This window comes from Trypanosoma theileri, assembly GCF_002087225.1.
Source record: "Trypanosoma theileri isolate Edinburgh chromosome Unknown TM35_Tth_4_V1, whole genome shotgun sequence".
Taxonomy (NCBI): domain Eukaryota; phylum Euglenozoa; class Kinetoplastea; order Trypanosomatida; family Trypanosomatidae; genus Trypanosoma; species Trypanosoma theileri.
In genome coordinates, this window is record NW_021639846.1 from 310,813 (window position 1) to 335,808 (window position 24,996).

The 24,996-nt window shown below is 38.5% G+C and overlaps 8 protein-coding genes across 8 annotated transcripts; all 8 read right to left on the reverse strand.

Moving 5' to 3' along the window:
- Positions 1 to 708: 708 nt before the first annotated feature.
- Positions 709 to 7,524, reverse strand: TM35_000042380 (putative DNA polymerase epsilon catalytic subunit; the record flags this gene model as incomplete). Its single annotated transcript, XM_029022432.1, has 1 exon — positions 709 to 7,524. One exon carries the CDS (start codon positions 7,522 to 7,524, stop codon positions 709 to 711), a length of 6,816 nt encoding a protein of 2,271 aa, XP_028886090.1.
- A 471-nt stretch (positions 7,525 to 7,995) lies between these two features.
- TM35_000042390 (uncharacterized protein) lies at positions 7,996 to 11,814 on the reverse strand (the record flags this gene model as incomplete). Its single annotated transcript, XM_029022433.1, has 1 exon — positions 7,996 to 11,814. One exon carries the CDS (start codon positions 11,812 to 11,814, stop codon positions 7,996 to 7,998), a length of 3,819 nt encoding a protein of 1,272 aa, XP_028886091.1.
- Positions 11,815 to 12,439: 625 nt separating this feature from the next.
- Positions 12,440 to 13,474, reverse strand: TM35_000042400 (uncharacterized protein; the record flags this gene model as incomplete). Its single annotated transcript, XM_029022434.1, has 1 exon — positions 12,440 to 13,474. The coding sequence occupies one exon, from the start codon at positions 13,472 to 13,474 to the stop codon at positions 12,440 to 12,442; it is 1,035 nt and encodes a 344-aa protein (XP_028886092.1).
- A 651-nt stretch (positions 13,475 to 14,125) lies between these two features.
- Positions 14,126 to 15,925, reverse strand: TM35_000042410 (PIH1 domain-containing protein 1; the record flags this gene model as incomplete). Its single annotated transcript, XM_029022435.1, has 1 exon — positions 14,126 to 15,925. The coding sequence occupies one exon, from the start codon at positions 15,923 to 15,925 to the stop codon at positions 14,126 to 14,128; it is 1,800 nt and encodes a 599-aa protein (XP_028886093.1).
- A 345-nt stretch (positions 15,926 to 16,270) lies between these two features.
- TM35_000042420 (uncharacterized protein) lies at positions 16,271 to 17,881 on the reverse strand (the record flags this gene model as incomplete). Its single annotated transcript, XM_029022436.1, has 1 exon — positions 16,271 to 17,881. One exon carries the CDS (start codon positions 17,879 to 17,881, stop codon positions 16,271 to 16,273), a length of 1,611 nt encoding a protein of 536 aa, XP_028886094.1.
- Positions 17,882 to 18,315: 434 nt separating this feature from the next.
- On the reverse strand, positions 18,316 to 18,732 carry TM35_000042430 (uncharacterized protein; the record flags this gene model as incomplete). Its single annotated transcript, XM_029022437.1, has 1 exon — positions 18,316 to 18,732. The coding sequence occupies one exon, from the start codon at positions 18,730 to 18,732 to the stop codon at positions 18,316 to 18,318; it is 417 nt and encodes a 138-aa protein (XP_028886095.1).
- Positions 18,733 to 19,028: 296 nt separating this feature from the next.
- Positions 19,029 to 19,820, reverse strand: TM35_000042440 (uncharacterized protein; the record flags this gene model as incomplete). Its single annotated transcript, XM_029022438.1, has 1 exon — positions 19,029 to 19,820. One exon carries the CDS (start codon positions 19,818 to 19,820, stop codon positions 19,029 to 19,031), a length of 792 nt encoding a protein of 263 aa, XP_028886096.1.
- Positions 19,821 to 21,126: 1,306 nt separating this feature from the next.
- Positions 21,127 to 24,594, reverse strand: TM35_000042450 (dynein heavy chain, cytosolic; the record flags this gene model as incomplete). Its single annotated transcript, XM_029022439.1, has 1 exon — positions 21,127 to 24,594. One exon carries the CDS (start codon positions 24,592 to 24,594, stop codon positions 21,127 to 21,129), a length of 3,468 nt encoding a protein of 1,155 aa, XP_028886097.1.
- Positions 24,595 to 24,996: the final 402 nt, after the last annotated feature.

A 24,996-nucleotide genomic window follows, 5' to 3' on the forward strand; every position in this document is an offset into this window, starting at 1 on the left:
TTCACAGGGTGTGGTGTTTTCACACGATTAAAAATAGTCTCCTCCGGCCGTCCAACGTAATACGGCTTTGTTGTTGTGCCACATTCATCACAGGATTCACCCTGATAAACGCGCTGCGTGGTCCTTGTTACCCAGACATTGGAGGAGCTCCACTCGTTGCGGCACAGACGACATCGAAACATTCCTCTTCTCCTGGAGAGAGGAGGAGGTGTAAACATGATGTGCCGAGGCCGCATGAAGAGCAACTGCGTCACATTCAGCATCATCTAAAAATAAAAAGGCCTGACAAATACACAAAACCGCCTAAACGTAAACCCAAAGCGATTACACGGCCTCTCTCGGCCCCAAAATTACCAGGCCTTTTTTTGTGGCTAAAATGGTAGTTGTACAGTTAAGAATAATTAAAAAATAAAAGAAAAATATGATTAAAAATGTATATATATATATATATATATATATATATATATTTTTTTTTACATGTGCATGTGGTTCAGTTTTTAAGAGAATGAATAAATAAATAAATAAAAATTGGGTTATTATTATTTTTTTTCTTCTTCTATTCTTTTCGTGACTACAGTCTCGTTATTAACCGTGTATGATGCTTCTTTCTATGTAGCAATATAGTTTATTCTATGTCATTTCACCAAATACAAAGCAATCCCATTTCCAACCCCACTCACTTCTTCACAAGTATGTTTTTTTTTTTTTTTAAGAATAACACAGGGCCGCATCTACGGCTTCCTTTAACCAATTGAATCCCTGAATTAGAGCAATCTTTTTTAACGCTTGTAGCTGATTTGTAATTGGTTTCCCTTTGCCTACAAGAGGCCCACAACAGCTTTGACTCATAAAAGTTGACGCAACTTCATGACACTTACTGCAAGTAAAGTCTTGCTGCAGGTAGTTTGTAACTATGGCATTAACACGACGTACCAAATGAGATTCTACAGACGCTTCAGAAATAGGGGCTTGACACTTGTTACAACGAAACCGTTTTTCCTGTTCACCAAGGTTAATAAAGAAGTCCAGGTTACAAAAACTGCACCTTACCATAAGCAAACGGCATTCAGCATCAACATCTGGAGTAATCTGTGCCAATTGAGAAAATGGACTCACTCCACATAGACGCAAACAATTATTACGCATTTTACCCACTGATCCTTCATTTGGAAATAAATCAAGGAAACGGCAAATAGATTTGGTGTACTCGAGGGCCACAGCTCCACTAGGTAAAGGATTCTCACCATTTGGCAATTCTTTTTCCTCATAAAGATCTTTACGTTCCATGAGGACATGAACTTCATCTATGAGTTCTGCATGTACTTTGTGCTCAATTGCTGACTTAAAATTTTTTACAATCCGCAAAAGAATTTGTTCACTCCTTGTAGCAAGTACAATGGTAGGATCAACCTGAACATCATGCAAAACAGAAAAACGAATTTCGGATATTAACTTTAATGTTTTTTCTATACGGTGCATAAAAATATTTTTCACTTTTTTTGGTAGTTTACTCCATATTGTGAGTGCTAATTCTAATTCCATTTCTTCAACTGAAATATGTTCATGGTTTTGCATACGTATAGCATTCTCACTAGATATACAAAGACACGCAAAGTCTTGCTTGTCAAGTACAACAAAGGGACACCAGTAACGAATAGGTTGAAGAGATAGTAGTAACATCATGGGTTGATCTTGCAAAGAATCTACTAAAAATTTACCAAAGCTAATTGCATCCTGTATAGTATGTTTTGGAGTCAATACAACGATGGAATCACCATCTACTTTTACTGTCCGTCCTCCAAGTTTTGCCAGTCGAATGAGAACCGCCGTAAGTGCACGATGGGCGAGTTTACTGACGAGCTCCAGCAATCGTGGTTCATATACACGTGCGGCTGGGTCTCGAATCCAACGTGGGAATCCTGCAAGGAGGGCGTCTGCGACATTATTCGTAGCCACCCGCCCGAGTACATCGGCAACGACGTCTCGGAGTATATTAAAATGTGATGTGACCCCTCGATCGCATAGTGTGTGTGTGTTTGGATCGTCTCCCTCCTCTATTGTCTGTGCAAAGAGGAGCGCCACAACGTCTAGTCTGGCGAGTGAGAACTCGACGGCCCACGAGACGTACCCGCCGGGGAGAACGACCCGCCGGGGCCTCTCCTCTGCGGCCTCGCAGGCGACGGCCGGGGCGCGCGGGTCCCACAGCACGTGGCTGCGGGCGTGGAGGGCGCGGGCGAAGAGAACGTCCCACACATGCACGCACGTGTCGTGGGCGAGATTGCAGAGCGGCACGCCGGAGACGCGGCTGAAGGCGAGGCGCTCCTCCACCCACAGCAGCGATGCCCCGTAGCGCTGCACAAGACGTCGCGCCAGCAGCCGCGTCCAGCGGAAGGGATCCACGAGAAGCCGCTCGTCCTCAGACGCCCCAAGTACACGAAGATATGGAAGAGATTGGGGTAAATAACGATGTTCAAGGAGATATGGAGTAGATAGACTACTCTGTACCACTGCAAACAAAGGAGATTTGCCACTCTCTAAGATTTCACTAAGAACACGATATATATGCTTCCATGCTGTGGAAATATCTGGTGCAACTTCCATCACAACTTGAATAGATTCTGCAGTCGTATTTAGAGACTTTGCCGTTTCTAAAAATAGTGTATCCCAGTTTATTGAAGGTATATGTGCAGATGCTGGTTGTATAATAATAACCACAGCAGTTTTTGCATGACGATTAACCACTCCCAACATACCACGAGTGTCAGAAGAAGCATGAAATACAAAAACAAATCGATCATTACAATTTTGAAGGTAATTTGTAGTCGTTAAACTTTCTAATTCTTGTATTTCAAATACATCTCCTCTCATAGAAGAACGTCGTTGAATATTATTTAAATGAGTATCTGCTTTTACCATTGCACAACAACCAATTTTTTCAATTAAAGTTTCCTCAAGAGTAATATGATTTTCATATAGAGCAAGAATATCTTCTCGGGCACATAAAAGTTCATTAAGCATTCGTTCCCCTTCATTTCCTGGAGGTATTTCTACCTCTAGTAAACGTTTTGCGCTTCTTCCTCTTGGAAGTACTCGTCCATTATTCAATACCTTAGCATTAGGAGCATTAAACTGTGGTTCAGCATCCACAATAACAAACCTAGGAACAATACACCTAAATGTATAGAGTGTTTTTTCAAGTGCTGCAATTATTATTACCATACCTGTTTCTTTTTTTTCTGGTCGTACTTCCAGAATATGCCATGCCGTAGAAAGCGCTTTAGACTTAACGTCAAAGAAGTGATTATTATTCATACCAACCCCACCATCTCCAGATAATTGATGATTATTATTATGATTATGATTATTAGAATCTGAAATCATTTCACGACGTAATTTTGCCCGATGTATCCATGCTTGTTTTTGTTGCTGTAACCATAATGAAACACCAGGAGAAGCAAAAAATGCGGCATCAAGTACTTGGGTATTTTTTGGAGAGAAATATTTCGTTTTAAGTTCAGTTACTGCCGCTTCTGCACGTGCTTCTGCTTCTTTTTCTTCTTCCTGACGTATGTGATCTGCTTCATTTTCTGATGCATCATCATCAACATCATCACACCAATCACTATCATCTTCTTTATCAGAATATTTACCATCTTCTCTGTTTTTATTTTCTCTATCCACTTTACCAAGTTCTTTCCTATTAATATTATTATTATCATCTGCTACAAGTTCCTCAACATCTGTAATATTACCTTCATTCGCTTCCTTAACTTGAGAAAACATTCCTTTAAGACTTATTTGACGAAATCTAGAACTTCGTTGTTGAACACGTTTATGTAGCCAATCTGGATAAGGTACTCGTGGTACTGGATTAGGAACATGTTGTAAAGCTGCTGGAATTGTAATAATTTTTTGTACACAAGCATTAAAACGAGTAATATAGTAATCCCAATCTAATAAGTGTCGTAAATCAGCATCAACAGGAAGTGAGTTATCACCTGTCCATTTTCTAAGAAAGTGTGAACGTAGTGTTGGGTCAGCACGAAAAATAGTAAGGGGAATCGGTCGCTCTGTTACGGGTCTACCAGATGGGAGACGAGAGATCACAAAATGACAGGCAAGTCCCTTATCTTTTACCATTTGTGGTCCTAAAAACTCTGCAATTCGTCTGGCTGTTGTTAAGGCTAATGATTTCTGTGATTCCGGGTATTCTGAAAGGCGTCTGGTCATATTACTACTCTCTGATAATTTCTCTAATATTTCTTCCGTTTCATATCCTTCACCTTTTGTATACAACATGTCTAGAGCGGCATTCGCTACCACAGCTGCAGATGCGTAGGACTCGGATAGAGATTTACCATCAAGGAAACGACGAAATACTTGAGATTGAAAATCTTTAATAAGCATAAGTTCACCACGTCTTTTTAATTCAAATCCTTTTAATTCTGCAAGACTTCCATCCGGGTTAAAAACAGCATAACGTTTTTTTATACTTTTACCTTCTTCACGACTTGCTGGAAGTAACATGGCTAAATAAGGTCCATCCACTTCAAAGTAAATAGAACATTCACTACGACGTTCATACACACCTGGAGAAATACATGTTTGATATTGATGATTTGAATAACCATCATGTACCATCTTGTTAAGAACAACACAAGGATAAGAAATAGATACCTTGGCTTTAGATGGATTAGATGTTGTAAAGGTAAAATTTTCTGGAAAACTATTTGGAAGACAACACCAAATACCATCCGTATCTAGTTCAAGCGTTACACCAATTTGTTCAATAAGAGCACGAGCCATTTGAATAAGAGTAGCACCTAGATAGGTTACAATACCAGCCATTTCCATACTATACCAACGACTTCCTTTACGCATCACATATCCATAGAAAGAATTTAAAATACACTTATGTGCTAATTGAAGTGATTCCATCTGTACACAACGACTTTTACATAATTTTACCTCATCCACATCTTTAGCAGCATCTAATCGTTTTTTCCATGTCTTAAGAGCTGATTTATATTCATATCGACGATCACGAAATAAACGTACGGTATCAACATAAAAAGAATTTTCACGTTGACATACCACATCACTTCGCATAATTTCACGAGATTCATGTATTTTTCCATAAGCTTTTCTACTATACTCAGAGAGACGCTTTTTTAACATATTAAACTTTGTAGACTCTTGAAGTTTATGATATGCTTTAAGTCCACCTTCTTCACCATCATCACTATCATTATTGTTATCATCATCACTATCATTTTCATCTTTTTTCTTTGAATATTCTTTAGATAATAATGCATTCTTTGATTCTTGTTTCTGAAACTTACTTTCATGTCTATATCCACCACCACCACCACCACCAACACCATTTGATCCTCCAAAATTATTATTTCGTTGTTTAAAAGACATGGACTGTTTCCTCTCAAATGTTGTTCCTTCCAATACATTCCCTTTACGATTTCCATATGTTTTTTTTTGAACTGCCGATAAATTTGCTTGCTCAATAGCATTAGCTGCAAAAGATTCATTTTCCAATTGTGCCTTTATTCTCTGATATTCATGACGACCAGCCGTAAGTAATTCACCTCTCCATTTCCAAGTCATTGGCCGTTTACAAAGATGTTCATTATTAGGTGTATTAAAACAACAACCTGCACAGACATCAGATTTTGGAATAGCATATGGTTGTAAACGATTGGTAAGAATAATATTAGGATACATGGCACCAACATCAAGATGATAAATAATAGGATCAGACTCTTGACGTGGATTATCTCTTAAATAGCCTAATTTTTCTTTTATCTTTTCACGTATTTCTTCATAATTCGTTACTTCATTCATCTTTACACCATTTTCAACCTCCAAGGCAAACTCTAAGGCACTATCAAGATCATCAATAAGTTTTTGATACATATCAGGACTCATATTAAAACTAAGAGGAATATCACTACGATAAACTCCACTACGAAGAGCCTCTACACGACCTCCAATATATGTTTCACTATCAATAAGATGACCATTAAAAAATTTTTCCAATTGTTGTTCCTTTTTATTTGGAAATATAACATTATTTGCCTGAGCTTGTACCATTAATAAAGATTCACAAAGACCACCAGATCCTTTACGTAACACATCATCTGGTGACATTGGAATAATTGTTGAAAGTGAATAAATAAATGGATGAACATATTTCTGATAAAGATACCATGTTGCCACAGCATCAGATACAGAATAAGATGCCATTTGTTGTGGATTTGTTTGTGCTAATGGAAGCATATCTTCTGGATCTACTTCAATAGGATTATAACCAAGTTTGTATTTTGTTACCGATTTAAGTCCTTGACTTCCCTGAGGTAAGTAACTATCTCGTTTAACCCAATAAAAACAATCAATATGTGGAATTTTTTGATTTAAGAAAGCTCCATCCGTACTTTGTGTAAAACCAATTTCTTCTCGCATACTTAATTTATGAAAAATTGAACGTGCATGAATAAATGGAAAATCAAAATAATCACCATTGTAAGTCACATACACATTAGGTTGATATTTTCGCATTTCATCATAAAACCGTCGTAAAAGAGATTTTTCATCAACTTCATTAAAAGTTTCAAATATACCTTCATATTCTGGTTTGGGTGTATATTCAAAAGGATGAATATCCATCGTCACTATTTCACGATTTACAATAAGATATCCACGACCATCTAACATATAAGATATCATATAAATCTGATCTACTTCCGGTTGTGGAAATTTAAGTGGAGCTTTTGTTGTTTCAATATCAAAAGCACATATACGAGGCATTGCCGGTGCATACGCACTATCATCACAACGAGTGACTTGTGCCTCACCTTCACGTACGGTAACATCATACCATAATCCAACAAAAACCCCAAGATCAATCGCCACACGCATATGATACTTAACATCATATTCACGCATTTCATGTACCCAATCAAACCAACGATCGGAAGAAACATTACTGTTTAAGACATCCTCTTCAAATGGTTTTGCCATTATATCTCCAAGAGATCCATCAAAAGGATTTAAAAGTGGGTTTAAAGCTCCCATAGAAGCATTTCTTTTTACAATTTTATCTAATCGACCACGAACAGTTGTTAAGTCTTGTACACTTCGAAAGACTACTTTGAGATATAAACGTTTACGTCCACTTAAATGATTAATAAGATCCAAATCTTCTTTTTCTATGGTTTCAATGTGAAATATTAATTGTGGGCCAAAGAGTGACATTAAACCAAGCTCCACCTCATGTTCATGTCCCTCCACAACAGAAATAAAAAAGTAAGGATTATAAAAGAGATTCACGTAAAATATTTCCCCCTCATGATCTTGAAAGAGAAGTACAAGTGCTGCCCGGGCCACTGAACTTCCCTGACGCTCCACAGATGACTCTTCTGTTGCCATCACTGTTGTTGGATGATAATTGAAGAGCCACCCGGTCTTTGCGCCGCTCTCCAACATTCGCCATTCCTCATGCACAGGAGGCATTGTCTCAACTTCACTGCATACATATAGAAATAATAATAATAAGAATAAAGGGAAAATAGACAAAGAGGGAAAGAAATAAAAAGAGGAAGGAAATAAATGGGAAGAGAAAAAAGACAAAAAGAAAAAAAAAAACAGTTTACGGTACAGTATAAATATCAAAGGACTGAGAAAGTCCAAAAAAAAAAAGAGAGAATATTCAGTCATGTTGGCACATTTCTCCGTAGAAGGGAGAAGGGAAAGGGTGTATTATACGTAAGAGATTCAAATGCAAAGAAGGAAGTAAAGTATTTATAGTGAGCATCAGATAATCCAAAAACAAAAAAAAAAAGTGGATAACAAAAGTAGAGATAGAAAAAAAAAAAAAGAAACAAGTAGAATAACATTACACCAAGAAATCTTGACTCTGTTTCATTCAGAATATCTTACTCATTCTTTTTTCTTTTTTTTTTTCTTCTTTTTCCCCTTCTCTTTTTACCACAATTGAAGCAACGTCAGTGTAATGTATGTTCCTGTGAGGCACAATCCAACAGTGGCGATGGAACCCTCAAGTGGTCGGCGAACAGAAATCATACAAACCCACAAAGAAGCCAAACACAAAATAAACCGTAGTGTTTTAATCAACCGTTTAAATCGAGCATGTTGACGGTTGATATCACCTAGCACATAAAAAGATGGTTTATTTTCATTTTCATTTTCATTATCATCTCTTGAATTCTGTACATCCATTTTCTCTCTTTCCACTTCTTTCATCATCATCACTATATTTTGTTTTTTCATTTCCTTCTTTTTTACATTGGTGTAACTCTCTACTCCGGTGTAATGACGCCTGGTAAGATACACTGTACCGTAGACAACAATCAAACCACACTGAACCACTGCAAATGTTAATAACTCTTCTGTACTTGGTTCAAACCTTTCACTGTCCTTTAGCACAATAGATGGTACAATGAAATAGTTTCGCACCGTAAGTACAAGTCCTTGAAAATGTGCTGTTAAATGAAGTATCATAGTTAACACAAAACATATCCAACGATAATGTGGACCATTAGCAATCTGTACTTCACGAGGAATAAACCATATCGCACTGTATGCAAATAAACAAGTTAATGTAATAATAAGGGAAATGTGCAACCATGGTATAAAGAAAAGCAAAGAAATTGGAATACACCATAATATTATCATAATACAAACTCCTATTTTTCTTATTATCTCTGCTCTACAGGATTTAAAGATAAAATGAGTTATATATGAAACAGGCCATAAAAGACAATGTATACCAAATTCAATCATAATTAAAATGGTAGCAAAACAGAATGCACATATCATATGCATAATATGTTCAAAAAGTAAATTGTCTGGAGCAACTGTTTGCATACGTATCCAAGAATATTTACAAGCTTCATATCTTGGAGGAAGTGCGTAGAGGAAAATCAATGTCAATTTTTCAGTTAAACTCATCATGGATGTGAGACCTTCATCACTTAACATGGGAAGTTCTTCACTAAGACAAATAGATAACGTATTTTTTGCCAAAGAATTTCCAAAACATTCTAATAAAACACCAGTAATCAAAACAAGAGCTACTGGACTTACCGTACGTATCCTTCGTAAAAATCCCTTAGATGATGCACTATTTCCAAGAAAAGTAGTAGTATAGAATACGGTGTATAAGGTTAAAAAAACAAGCACATAACAACCTGCATACCTTCCAGAAAGAGAATAGGTAGCTAATACAGCCATCCAACGCATTGTCCACTGTCTAATCCACCAGTCTAAGTAGTTAAAATCACTCCATGAAGGATTTTCATACCTTTCAAAGTCATAAAGACGAATATTAGGGTTTTCTTCATTTGATAATACGTACACTAAATAAAGATTTGAACTATTAGAAGGTGTTTCATGAAATGGACGCCAACTATAATGAAAAATATGACGATCTTCTTCATATGGTCCATAAAAATACTGTAACTGAGATTCTGGTTCATCAATTGCCAATTCTTCCGTACCACGAAATGCTACACGAAAAGAACGAAATGATCCACAAATTACATGAGGAAATATAACCCTATTATTTACACCTACAAACATATTTGTTTCCAACATCATACTATCTACATTTCGAATAATTGTAAATCTATTATGATTCTCTAAAGATAATTTTTCACTTTGTTGTGAGTTGATAGCTGCTTGATGGTCATTAGCAGTTGAAATTTCATGTAATGGATCAATTAAATCATGCTGTATATAAGAAAAATGACGATTTGAAATTTTTGTTCCTTCAACTACGAAACAAAAACGTGGACGTACCCAAATTGGTGAATTCTCATTATTTTTTCGAAGAACCTGAAAACTAACCGCTGTGTTTAAAACACTTCCTTCAATAGGTACACTATCCTTTCTACGTTTAGGAAGGTGTAATTTTGTAGCAGCACGTGAGTGAATATTTGTATAAGGTACTAATTTTTCTTCTTTTACATGCATTAAATGTAATTCTGGTAATAATACATCCTCAGGTTGATAAGTTGTAGCACCAATAAAAAGATGTAGTGCATGCCAAGATTCGGTATCAGGATCCTCATTTATAGGAATGTCTTGTATATTTACCAAAGTTGATCCATCTACACAAATAGATTTAAATTTACTTTCTGCATACGTATTATTCTCTTTACGATAAGAACCTGTTTCAGTTATTTTTCTAAGTGTCTGACTAAAGTAAAACTCCTCACGTCTGTATATATCCTGGGCTTCAGGAAGTGTCTCCACTATGGTGGGAAACAACCTCTCCCTTGTGTCTGTGAGGGTGGGTTCACTCCCCAAGAGTTCCCCAGAGTGTGGGGAGAGTGCGGCCTGCACGAGTGAGTGGGCGGCGACATCCAACAACTGTCGTGCGTAGACGAGTCCGCGGTGTGTGAGTGGCGTCCCGCAGCCGCGCAGTTCCTCCGTTGAAATATCGCGGCGGCGGGCGGGCGGTGGCGCTTCGTTTCGTCGTCGTTTGTGTTCGGCGGAGGCGGCGCTGCGGCCGGCGGTGCGCATCAACGCGGAGCTCCGCGGGGGGACGACGTCCTCGAGGGCGCCGCCGTTGACATTCAAAAGTGCGATGCGGGCGACTCGCGAGGCGATGACTGCTGGCGATGCGGCCGCGACCTCCGCGAGAAATTTATGAGGACCGCCCGTCGCGTGGAGTTGTGGCCACTGCGAAGAAACCGAAGAAGAGGAATTAAGCGAAAGAGACGGAGAGGGGAGGGCGGCGTCGTGGATGACCCGCTGGAATTGCACGCAGCTGCTGTCGAAGAGAAGCGGCGGGTAGCGGGTCGGGGATCCGGCCATCACCAAACCGGCGTACAACTCCGGGGCGAAGAGAGTGGCGAAGAGCGCCACGAGGCCCCCCAACGACTCCGTCCACACCCACAGTCCATCTCGCCGCACCCGCTCCACCTCGCGACGTAGTCGCTCCACAGAGGAGAAGACACGAATTTGTTTTTTAGCAGCAATACACGCAGAGTTACCTTTCTGTATATGAGATGCACGTGAACATAGACTCATAATATAATCCGTTTCAGCTTCAACCACAACTTTCAAATTAGAGTCGTTTTTACCCGTTTCTCTTCTTATACTTCCTTTAGGTTGCTTCAATACAGTCTCATAGTGATTTAAAAATTGTTGCATAAGTCGATGCATACTGTGATTTAAAAATCGAGCCTCTTTTAATAATAATATACTACTTTGTGTATTAGACTCTTCTAAGAAATCTATACCAAAGAGTTCTACTCCTAAAATAGGGGTATTAGCTATTACCATATCTTCTGCTTTCCTTTGAAGATCATGAGGAATTTCTTCTCCATCTTTTGGCATTTGACGTCCTTCACTTTTGTAAAGACCAAATAATTTCATTTTGACATTATCTTCAAATTCTAAAATGCGACGACGGCGTTCATTCACATTTGCTTCTCCAACAAATCGACCTATGGAACGCATATCTTGAAAACTTCCAGCATTTCCATGAACATAAACGACAGGAATAGAAGGAATTTCAGATTCTCTAGGTTGACGATACGAATCTGCACTAAAATCATGATATCGCCAAAGTCTATAATATCCTTCTGTAGGAGCATTTACATCCACATGAATGAAATGAGGATTCATACGTGTGAGGATTGCTTGAAGAGGGGTACGACCTCGAACTAACGCCCAGTCTAAAGCAGCAGGAATGAATGCTGATGTTATGAGGAAAAATACAAGAAAAACGACGATTCTCGTACATGAACATCGAAAGCATTCTCTTCTTGCCATGTTCCCTCCCCTTATTCTTCTTTTCTTTTAAAAAGCCTATAAATAAATATAAATAGTAATAATAAATATATATATATATATATATATATATATATATATAATTAAGTAACTAAACGACTCTTTTCAAGTGCTCTTCCTTCTTCGTTCCCTTTTTGTGTCACCCCCAAAACACAACAGAAAGGATTAATAGAAGTATATAGGTCTTGTAAAGAAGAGAATAACTAATAATTAAAAAAAAAAAAAGAAAGAAAGAGATAATAACGTATCAATGTGAAATATATATATATATATATAAAGCAACACACATTTACACAGTTTCTATACTCAAATACAAAAAAACAATTTATACATGTATAAATAAATTTTTATTCTCCTTTGTTTTTGGGTGACTCATATTTATATACACAATCATTTCCGAGATAAAACACACATACAAAATAGAGAAAGAAAAAGTATATAATACATATACATATATATACCAACAACAACAACCAGAGCAAGTCTCATAATCCACCTATAAACAACAACAAAAAAAAAAAAAAAATAGTAGTAAAGACAAAAAAATAAAAATAAAAATAAAACTCATCAAATTAAGATTTCATGCCATATCATCATCATCAAGTCGTTAGTTGTTTGTCCTTGAACGTCCAGTAGAGGATGCTATATATACCTTACCACCACTCCTTTCAGCCTCTTCTTCAAGTATTTTCGTTTGTCGCCACTTTAGAAATATTAGAGCAACAACTGTAATGATTTCCTCATCCACCATAAAGAACATAATCCATAAGGAGAACCAAATAACCCAATAACGCAACAAGGTATCTTTTACGCGATCCCAAAATTCCATTGGGGGTTGCGGTTTTTGAATTCGACGGATCAATTCCAAATCTTTTTCCATATGATGCATTGTAAATTCACCTTCTTCCAGAAAACTAGGAGAGTTTTCAGATTTGGGACGCACTGTTACTAACTTCCAAAGTTTTTCAGAATCTTTTTCTTTTAATTCAAAGTTACCAAATTCCTTTACTACTGGTATATCAAGTACACGGTGAATATCCTCCTCTGTTTTGATTTCTTCTAAAGGAAGTCCTAATACAAACCACTGCCGTCCCGCTGTTGGAAGAAAACGTAATCGACCAAATAATCGTCGTTCTAATAGTAATAAATCTCCAAGAAGTTTATCGGAATCTGGTGTAGATGAAAGACTCTCTAATAGAGTGTGATGAACAGTACGTGTAATTGCTGTATCACGGCGTACATCAAAATTATAATGATGTAACACAAACCTTGTATTTTCACCTTTAAGTACATTAGGATTTCCACTTCGTAGATAAAATCCAACAGCCATTATTGCCTCATGTAATTGCAATCGCTGAAATGGATCCGTTACAGAAGATTTATATAATTCACCACGGTAGGATGTAAGACAATCTTCCAAAAGTTGATCAGCCTCACGCTGTTTTCGAATATTTGATAAGTCTGTTAATAAATTAAGTGCATCCACAAGTGGGGCATTTCCAATGAGTGGTGTGGCCTCTGTTGCTGCCTTCTTGGCAATCTCAAGATGATCTGCACTGATGAGCTGCGGACTTTGGGCAACGTTAAGAGGTACAAGCGCAGTAAATAAATGCACATGTCTCCATAATGTTCGTCGTAACATATTTCTCTCTCTCTTTAATAATCATACTAGTCATACAGAAAGAACAAGTCAAATAAAAAGAATAAAGAAGAAACAATAGCGAGAAAAAGAAAGAGAGAAGCGAAAAAAGGAAAAAAAAAAACAGGCAAATAAAATAAATAACAACACAAATAAACAAAAAATTGTGTGTAACTGTCACAGAAATTATATTTCCACCCCAAAACAAGGATTGTCAATGGCAGAGTATTTGTAACTCCACTCTCGACTAATAATCACCGATTTTTCATCACTTGTTCTTTTTTTTTTCCCCTCGTCCTTTCTTTTTCTTGCCTTTCAAGGTTGTTTTTCGTTCTTCTTTTATTTTCTTCTTCTATCTTTACTTTACATCACTTCATTCCATCCGTGCTGATATTTCCTTTAAACTTTTTCATCTTATTTTCCTTTGGTGCTCAAGTAAAGTGGCACTAATGATTAACACAATCAGAGATCCTGTAAAAATAGAGGTGATACACTTATCCGACTATGCCGCCACTCCAAAAGAAAAGGGATGAAAAAAAAAAAAAAAAAAAGAAATAAAGAGTAAAAACAACAATAATAATAGTAAGAATAAAGAAAAAAAAAGATGGAATAATAATAATAATAATAATAATATCCACCTACCTTTAATGTGCCTCAATCAAGGGCAAAAAGGTAGCGATTGTGAAAGGCCACACCGAACAACTTTTCTGATTTTTTCGCAAAGTTGTACTCAAGACGTTCACCATCCTCTGTAGTCTCAGTTGCAGAGTTTGTTGCTACAGTAGTTTCCTTAATTTCTCCTTTTTTCGCACTATTATTCTCACAAACTTTTGTTTCACCTTGAGGTTTCTTTACACTTTCTTCTTCCTTTTCAGGTCGTTGCTCTAGACCCAGTTTCCCACGTATATACCGACAGATAGCACCTATCATGCTATCTGGAAACTTTTCTAGCATGTCATCAATAGAGTCTCCCTTTCGAATCTTTGATTCTAAACGATGAAGCATCATCTTTAGCTGTTCTGGTGGAAGTTTGTCCATCTCTTCCTTAAGACTTGGAGGCATTTCTCCTTCTTGTACAGCAGCTAAATTCTTCACATAGCTTTGACGCTCTTGCATGACATTTTCTTCCTCTTTACGTATCCGTTCCACACGTTCTTGTTGTTTACGCAATTCTTCTTCTCGTTTTTCACGAGCTATACGATTCTCTTCCTCTTCAATTTCTGTCACATCACGATCTGGCTTTGTGGCAGGTTCACAAGTTTCATCAGGTAATTTTACTGTTAGTTTCATCTTTAACATACCTGTCTTTCGGATAAATTTAGCGTTTGGTGCGTCATCATCTATGGGATAGTCTAATGGAACTGTTAGAAAAGGAACCCCATCTTCTGCATCAACATACAACAATTCCACTAATTTGGGTGTTAAGCGAACTTCTACTTCTGCAATCGTTGTCACTGTGGGAATACAGACCTCTACAAGGTAAAAGGCAGGAACACTCTCTCTAAAATATGGGTTAAGCATTGGTTTGGCGTGCTTTGACCAGTCGTAAAAACCATCACCTTGAAGCTTTACAAGATGAGGCTTAACTGCATCATTCTGAATAGGAACAGTATTATTACCACTAGTAGTAGTAGTAGTAGTAGCTGTTGCTGCTTCTGTTCCTGTTGTCGTTTTTGTTTTTGAATCTTGTGAAGGTGTCGTTATCTCTTCAACAAGTTTTCCTGTTCCACTGCGTCCCCCTACAGTATTTAAAGGTGAGGCTGCATTATTATTATGAGGGAGACGAATCTCATCACCCATAGCATTTGTTGATTTAGGTAAATTTGAGAGACGAATACGTTGCGGTTCTAATGTTCCTTTTACTCTAAAATTCATATTTCGGTATTCTTCCGTGTTAAGAGTAGGTTCACACTTTTGTTTAATCCAATGAATACAAAGTGATACTACAAAGCATCGAAAGTCATGATCTTTTGAGCATCGTAAAATAGTTGAAGGATTCACAATAACATCATATACTTTGCACGGTTTTCCACTCTTGTCTACATCAGGTCTTGCCTGTCCACAACTAAGTGGAATTTTAAATTTTACTTCATCACTACTATCATCACCATCTTCCATAGGAATAGGTTCGGCAATACGTTCATGTTGACAAACATTTAAAAATACTTTACCACCACCTGCAGTTGTACACTTAACACAAAACCCAGGCTCTGGGAGTATATACATCCACTGACCATTTTCATCACTATGTACCTCCTCCAATTTAGCCTTCATAGAATTCATATTCTCTTCCTGAAGCTTCTTTTGAAGATCGCGAAGCCACTTTTCACGCCCTGGGTCTCCTTCCGGTGGAATGTCCTTCAGTTTATCTTCACCTCCCAAGGCACGTTGGAAGAGTTCCATGAATTGTGGGTTTTGGAGCAGTGCCGCCCCCGCACTCTTCACGTCTACCATGTGTGGAGTTTGCTGCTATTGGCTTTCAATATACGTTTGGTGAACAGATGTGTGTATAGGATAAAGTGGGATAAAATGAATAGAATGGTAGAAGAAAAAAAGAAAGAAAGGAAAGAAAAAAAGTAATAATAATAAAGAGAATCCACAGAATTTTACACATCTTTATCTACATGAATTGTGGTTATATTGTTTTTTTTCATTTTCGTTTTCGTTTGGAAATGTATTATTTTACAAAGAATGAAAACAAAAAAAAAAAAAGAAATAAAAGAAGAAAAAACATTCTTCTTCTTTTTCCTTCTCCTCATTTTTTTTCTTTTTTTTTCCCCCATTTGCTTCTTTATACTCCTAACGTGGTAAAAAGTTATATGTATCGCCCAGATCCACAGGGTTTGGCATCCCATAATACGGCTTCTTGTTCTGCAGCACGGCGGTCTCTGGAAACGCCAGCAATTCCCGCACAAAGTGGTCTAATGTGGGGGCGACGTAATGCGGGGTCTTCCCCACGCGCGTCTCGAGCCACTCGAGTTCCGCGTCGCCCTCCGCGAGGGTCCGCCGGGCGGCCGGGGCGGCGCCGATGCCGGAGAGGACATGCACAGACGTCCACCGCCCCCCACGGGCATTCGCGCCCACAATGTCCGTCTCGAGATTATCCCCAACCATGAAAATAGAACGAAGTGACTGTGGATTCCATCCAAGACGCGCCGTTATTTCTTCCATACGTCGCTCGGCAAAGGCATAGGCAATAGCGCGTGGTTTTCCATACGTGGTCACTTGCATACCATTGCCAGTGACACTTTCAAAGACCGCCGAGATCATTTCGCGTACGGCGCCTTGACCAAGACGTGGTAACAAAGCTTCCGTAGCCCATAATAAATCATCCGCACCAAGATAATATGGAATAGTTTGTGTACTAGACACATAACGTCCTATTTGACCACGTGGGGCAAGAAGAAGATCAAGAATAACCTGTGAATCACTAAGTAAATCATCTGGTTCAGAAAATTCAAAAATAGCGGCTATTTCTGGAAATTTAATTGTATTAGGTTCACACTTCTTTAAGTTTCCCCATTTTTTATATGGTACCAATTCAGGATGTTCTACTTGAAACTGAAGCATAGAAATAGGACGAGAAAATCCGTATGATTTTGCCACATCAACACATTTTGGAGAACCCACTACTAGTATATTTTGATTTTTATAGATAGGGGCTAGTAGTTGCATTGGAGTATGTGAAAGAAGTACTTGATCAGGACTAATTTCGCATCCAACAAGTTCTGAAAGTTGTTTAGCCTTCTCTGCCTCAGTAACACCACCACCATTTGTCATAAATAAAAGTGGAATGCGTAACTGCATAATTTTTCGAATTGCCGTATCTGATCCTTCAATAATTTTATTAGAACGATGAACCACGCCGTCAAGATCAAGGACAATACCAGTAGTTCCATGAAGTGGCCACTGTAACTCTTTTCCTCGTGGTTCCACAAATGACTCATACCTATATGGTAATTTCTGATTTAAATCCGCCCGAAGCATCTCACGTACTTCTGGGGAGTAACTTTCCTGACCATTTCTTGAATCACTCGTTCCCTGCAGCATAGTTTCATATTCACCCAAAGCAGCCATTTGGTCCTTTTCAAAATATACAACTGGTTTAGATCCGTAAGGTACAAAATTACGACGTTGATTTAACACATCTTCATTATGGGCATGAATAGCTTCCATACGCTGCACTTCAACTGGTAACGGTGCCTCTTCAATAGCTCTCTTTGCTTGCTCCTCTTCACGCATTTTGTTTCTTTGAGATGTTTGTACTGGGTTGGTGCTCTGCATAAGTCCAGAGAAAAATTCATCAGCAGATTTACCATCACGCTCCCATGGAGGCACGAAACGCCGCCGCAAAATAGAGTTCAGGAAATAACCTCTTCTTGCACCTAACTGTCGTGCTGACGCTTTCATTATTTCGGTATTGTTATCAAGCGATTAATCCTTCTATATCTTAATAAAAGTCTCGCTTTATATAATAATATATATATATATATATATATATATTTTTTTTTTTTGGAGGGGTGTAGTATTCACAACCAATATCACAGATGCATATAAAACCCCAAAAAAAATCCACTGGGGTAAAAAAAAAACGAAAAAAAAAAAAGAAATAACGGTCAAAATAAAAGGATAATATATATATATATATATATATATATATATATATGCAATAATTACCGTGAAAAAAAGAATAAAAATTAAAAAAAAAAAAAAATAGCTTTATCCACTCATTTTTTTCTTCTTTTTTTTGTTTCATTTTACACGCAATATAAAACAGATAAATATCGCATAGATAAGTCATTTGTCAAATAAAGAGTACGACATATCAAAAACCCAATGGTTAACTATACTACTCTCTTCATCTGTTTTGCCTTGTGTGCGATGCCGCCGCGTGCTAAGCCACGCTCGTAACTGTGATTGATGTGTCTCACAATTTCAGATGATGGAAGTTTTGCTTTTGCTTCAATTGACTCTTTCACTATGATCATCGCTTCATCAAGAAGGCTGACTAGCACTACAAGGAGAATCATAATTGCAAAACACACAACATTCGCTAAATTCATTGCTTGTATTGACTGCAGACCTGTGGCTAAATGCAGTATCTCTGTCAAAAGTGTAGCTTCCTTTCCACCAGTAAAACGAACTGCAATAGTAGATACTGTGTTATACCATATTAATAGTAGACATCCAACTAGAACGATGGTTCCAAGAGTAAAACCACCGATGTTGCCTAGTAAGGTTGCAAAACGCATCAATTCCATTCTACTTACTCCCCCTAAGCTGGTAATAAGAGCAGATACATACGCAACAGAGAATAAATACAAGAAAAAAAAAGAAGGAAAAAGAAAGAAAAAGATAAAAATCTATTCAAAATACAAAAAAAAGGAGAAATTCACATATGTCCATAATTAGACAGAGATACAGATACAGAGATACAGACACACACACACACACATATATATATACTACGTATACCAACGTTTTTGCATGATCCCCTTCTCTGAGGAATTCTGAGGAAGCCAGTAGGTGTTAAGAGACAATTTGTGCTTGTCCATGTCTAAATGAGTCGTTTTGACTTGAGATGCTGGTGAAATCCCTGAATGTAATCTTGTGTGCGGCGTGCTACTTCTCTTTCCTCATCATCCTTTGCCTTTGCGCCGAGCCACTCTGTCATATCTGTTCCCCTCGCCTCTCCCTGCATAAGTCCGCGCTGCAGTTCCACTTTACGCACTTCCTGCCGTGCCTCTGCGGCGGCCACGGCGCGGCGGTGCCAGAACTGCTCGTGATAGACGTTTGCCTCCTGCTCGAGGCGGGCGGGATCCTTGCGGCGGAGTCCCTCAATGTCGCCGAGGAGATCGCGGGTGCGCTGGTCGAGGAGGTTCTCGCCCAACTGCGCCTGCACGACGGTCTGCAGCTTCGCCACACGATACCGCGCGAGGACCTGCGAGCCGACGAAGAGAAAGACAATGCCAACGAACCACTTGTGGAAGTCCGTCACAAACCAATACCACGAGGCAATGTGGTTTGTGGGGTGGATGTACACTCCCTTCGTGGTGTTGCTCAGAACAATAATGTTGCGGCGACGAGGTGGGGCAGTGGGGGCACCAAGCGCATCCGCTTTGTTCTGAGATTTCTCTCCTGTTTCCGTTTGTTGTTGTTGTTGTTTTCCTTCTTCTCGTTGTTGTTGTTGTTGTGTTGATTTACTTTCCTCATCAGTGGAGGAAGTAGAGGAAAAAGAGGAGGAGGAGGAGGCCGCAGCCTGCGCAGCGGTGGCGTGGAAGCGATGGGAGGACGTGAGGGCCGCAGCAACAACGGAGGATGTGCTACGCGAAGTACGACAGAGAAACATAAAAGGCCTCATTTCTTCTAAGTGCTTATGAAAATAAAAATAAAAAGGAAGAAACAGTATTTGCAAAAGAATAATAATAATAATAAAAATCCAAAAAAAAAAAATTCAAATTAAAAAATAACCACAGGAAATAAAAGCAAGTGAATATATCGTACACATCACAATTCTGCATAGACACAGTTCAAAGAAGAATTGCATACATTCTTTCTTTTTCTTTTTGCTTGATTTATTGACGACAATTCACTGCACTCATATTTCAAAACGAAAAAAAAAGACACGCCAATGAATAATATAGAGATATACAGTAAAAGTGAATGAAATTACATAGCAATCTAATCCGAAATTCGGCGCTGAGCACACGGTATAATAATAATAATAATAATAATAATAATAATAATAATAATAATAATGGAATAGAGAAGAAGGGTAAAAAAAAAGAAACCAAAAAACTAAAAAAAACAAAAAGAAAAATGAGCTGCCTGAAGAGATCTCGTCACAGAACGAATTCACCAAAGTGGTCTCAGAGCAATACAGCAAAGAACAACAATAAAAGCAATCAGTTGCAAATATATATGTGTCCAATCAACTTGTGTAAAAACTGCACTGACATGAGGGCTGAGTTATCGACGGAACGAAAAAAAAAAGAAAAAAACAACGGAGGTGTAAACAATAGCAAAGAGCATGTTATACAGCAAAGCATATCACAGGCAAAACAAAAATGGTTTAAAAGGAAGAAAGAAAAATATATAAAATACTTCCCTCACAATTAGGGTCAAGTAACTAGAGACACCAAAACGGAAAAGAAAAGAAAAGAAAAGGAAACTCATATGAAAATACATAAGAGCAATAATAATACTAATAATAATAATAATAACGGAAAAAGATTGATTTTTTTTTTTTTTTTACATAGATTTCCTTCTCTTTTTGTTACACAAAAAAACAAAAAGATTTCCGCCCATTTGTTTCCTCCTTTCTAATTGCTTCGTTTGCCTTATTTTCATTTCTCTTTGCTCTTTTCTTTTTTTTTTTTCCTTTTTCTCTTCTTGTCGCAGACACCTACCATTGATTCCTTCACATAAAAAAAGAAAAAATTCTCTTAAATTATCCTTTCCTATCATTATCGAAATAAGAAATAGAACTGCTGCTGGTATGCAGTTTTGCACAACAAGCTCATCCCAAACAAGACAACAGGAGGTAGTTCTAAAAAGTCTTCCACAAGCAAGTAAGCAAAACAAAAAAAAAAAGATAAACATCTTTCAAATACTATTAGTGAAAAACAAAATGACATAGCTATTCGTTTTCTCAATCACACATCAAGTGAAGAGAGTACGCTAGTTGTGCTCCATGATGCACTCGAACCATTACGAAGTCTTGAAATAACTTCACGAAGTCTGCGCATTTCTTCATTCTTTTCACGTAATTCTCTTCTCAGTGTATCAATACCTTCTTCTGGGGCAAAACGACGTGCGTACAATTTCTCCAATTGATAAAAGTTACACTCATTTAGACGACGAACAATTTCTTCAGCTGTAATGGAAGGATCATGACGAAGATCAAATGAGACGCGAAGCATAGAACCTTCATCCGAATATGTGAGATTCAATACGTATTCATCTGGTAAGTGACAGGCAGAGACTATATCGTGTACAAGGGCCTTTGAAAGAGCTTCAGGGGTTTCATTAATAACACGTCCCCAATCATCTCCAGGGAATGTTTTACAATGCCAAGTGGTATGATTGGATTTCGTTGTTCGTGGTTGCCAGCGTTCATCATGTACAAGGGCATTCTCTAATGCATCCGCTGCTGTTTTTAAATAAGACTCCAACATATTGGCATCTGCGGCTTGGGCATCCCGTTCTGCCTGCATTACTGCACAGGCTTCCTTTAATCGTGCAAGATATTTTCTTAAGGATGAAAATGAAGTATTAAGTAATGTAGAAACTTTAGTTTCATTATTATTATAATCAATAAGATCATCATTATTATCATTACTTAATCCTTCTTCTTCAAGTAACTCTGATAATTGTCTATCATACATAGTAATAATAGCTCGAAGCTTTGCGATAGTATCACGTTGCCTATATTGCCAATTTCGTCGATTCACAGTATTTTCACCATTAGGACCCTTTATATTATCAGAAGAAGAAGAAGCAGATCGAATAGATCCCATCATTGCACTAACCTCCCCTTGTAAATTCTTTACCATTTCTTCCAATACAGCATGACGTTCAACCTCTTGTAGTAATTCTGAACGTAGTGCTTCTCCTTCTTCTGTTAAGAGACGATTCCTTTCTTGTTCACGTGCAAGTATTTCCTGAATTAATTCACGTTCTTGCATGGCTTCAACTAAACGATCCTTTAAAATAACAACATCATCATGATCTTTTTCTTCATCATGTATAGGAGAAAATTGTTTCGCTGTATTTGATCTTTTGAATACTCCACCTTGATTAGGTAAACTTCGTTTGCCAGTTTTCTTATATTGTGCACGATCTTCTGATTGAAGAGTTGGAAGTGTTTCCATAGATGTATCAAGAGAATCTGTACCACAGAGAATATGAAGTGCTCGTTCTACTGCTAACATGGTTGCTATTTCTCCACTTTGTTGTTCTTCATCATCTACTAGGTGTTCTTCTTTTTCTTGTCGTTGCCGTTGTCTCTCCCAATTATTATTTTTAAGAGATTTTTTAAGAATAGAAGCTGTTTTTAACTGACGCTTTTCACGATTCTTTAGTTCTTCTTGTAATGATCCTACTTCTTGTAGATACCTTTGACTCATATCAGCAATAGCAAGATCTTTTGATCCTCCCAACTCATGCATAAGAAGGAGTGACCATTGACTAGCTTCATCTGATGATATACGTAGGCGAATAACTTCTTCTTCATGTTCCAAACGAAATCTTTGAAACATTGAGACTGAGAGTCGAGTTTGTTCATATACTTCTCCTTTTCCTGCTTCTCTGATCAGTCGATCTTGAACTTTTTTGATTGCTTTATCATGTTTAGCCTGTACATTTCGTAACTCTTGTTCTTTTTCTCGAAGAGTTTCTTCTAACTCCTTAACCCTATTATGAGCAGCAGTTAGTTCCATTACACTTACTGTGTTTTGCATATTTGTTGAACCTGCAGCAGAAGTTTTAGCCGCTAAAGAACGACGAAGAAGTCGTAACTGTGCATCTGTGTATTGGATATGTTTTTCATATAGTGATTCCAATTCACGCACCATGAGACGTTCTCGTCTAAATGACTGTTCATACATTACCTCTATTTGACATGCTGCATCCAATAATTTATTGCTTTGCTCATGTGTCAATTTCCTACCTCCTCCATTGACTGTGGAAGTATTAGTTGATACACGTCTGTGTTTATTAAGAGCAGCGTCACGAATACGTACAAGACGCTCTCGATGTATCACCAAACTATCTAACATAGGCTCCACTCCACGTCCCGCAAATCTGCAAAACACTGAAGACTGGACCACAAAAGTTGTATCACTACCTCTCACAAATAAAACACGACCGTGTTCTGAAAAACTCTTAACGACAGCACGTATGTATTTTTCATCATTTTCTTCATCCATCTCATCTTCAGCAGTTTTATCACCATAATCGTCAATATAATCAAAACTGTCACTCGCGAGATCATTATAATCACCAGCATTATCACTGTTGTATTTAATACTATCATTCCCTCTTTTGTTGCTCGTACTACGCTCTCTCCAACGCAATTCGAGTCCCACTTCCTCTTCTGCAGACTGTAACTCCTTAAGTTGGATATCCACTTTTTCTAGAGAGGCCCGTGCCTCTGCGAGTCTCAATTCACTTTCTATCCATTGTACCATGAGTTCGACTACTGCCGGTAATGGTGTTTTGGATTCGGTGATTACGTTGATATTGATTTGTGGTGTTGGGATACTTGGGCCTGCCACCCGTGCGGCGGCGGCGTCTGCGAGTAAACGGCGGAACGCATCGGTGGCGATGAACCGCCGCTGCCGCTCCCATTCTTCCTCTTCCGTCTCGGCGAGCAGTTCGATGCGGAGAAGCGCAAAGACGGCCCGCACCGCCACCCGCACCGTCGCCGTCGGCCGTTCGAGCGCCAGCAGCTCCGCCCACCGCCGGCCGTCCAGCCGCAGCAGCGACTCCCGCACGGCATCGGCGGCCCGCAGGCGGCGATCGACATTTTCGGCGTGCAGCACCCGCGCGAGTGCCGACTTCGCCCGCGCGATTTCGTCCAGCCGGCGGCGCAGCGCCCGCAGCGATCGACCGTCACTCGCCGCGAGACGTGAACCCACCGGACGCGATGGACGCCGCTCAGACGCATCCGCCTTCAGCGTCCAGCAGACGATGGACATGAAATTTGGCTCCATTCCACTGGAAACAGCTCCGCTTCCGCGTCTTGCCTTCTTATCAGCACTACCACCACCGCCATTAGATCCAAAAGAAAGAATAGTACCTATAGACCACATCCACTTTCCATCATTCGACACAAGTTCATACCCCACAATGTCACCTACAGAAAGAACAGTGCTGCCAAACACACGCTCCACTTGGATATCCAGGTCATCTTTACCACCAAAATCCCTCACCGTATTTTCACGGGAACTGAAACTGCTATAACCATTCCTGTCAATGGATCTTCTTCTTCTTAAAGGAGAAGAACTACTTCTACTTTTCTCCCTATAATCAAAATTTGCATGATTCGATCCTCGACGTCGCCAAGGTGTTCCTGAGTTAACGGTATTGTTGCTTGAGTATCGGTACGGTGAACGATTCATTCAAGAATGAAGTCTTTTTTTTTTTTTTCCTTTTCTTTTTTCTTCTTAACCTTCTTGGACCTTTATCGTGTGTGCGTGTACTTTGTTGGATATGGCCTTCTTTCTCCCACCCCAAGATAATAATAAAACAAAAAACGAAAATGGAAAAAAAAAAAGAAATAGCAAACATACAAAAATAAAAATAAATAATGACTGAGAAAGAGGGAAACATAAGAGTGTTGAAAACATGAAGAATGGAATTCGGCGTAGTTGGACATTCAGCAAGAACAAATGCATACATAAAAAAAAAGGAAATAAAGGGAAATGCAGAACTCTATAATACTGAATTAGTATGGCTTATAACAACGACACAAGCTTTGCTGCGATCCACAGGAACACTCAAAAAGAAAAAAAAAAAAAAAA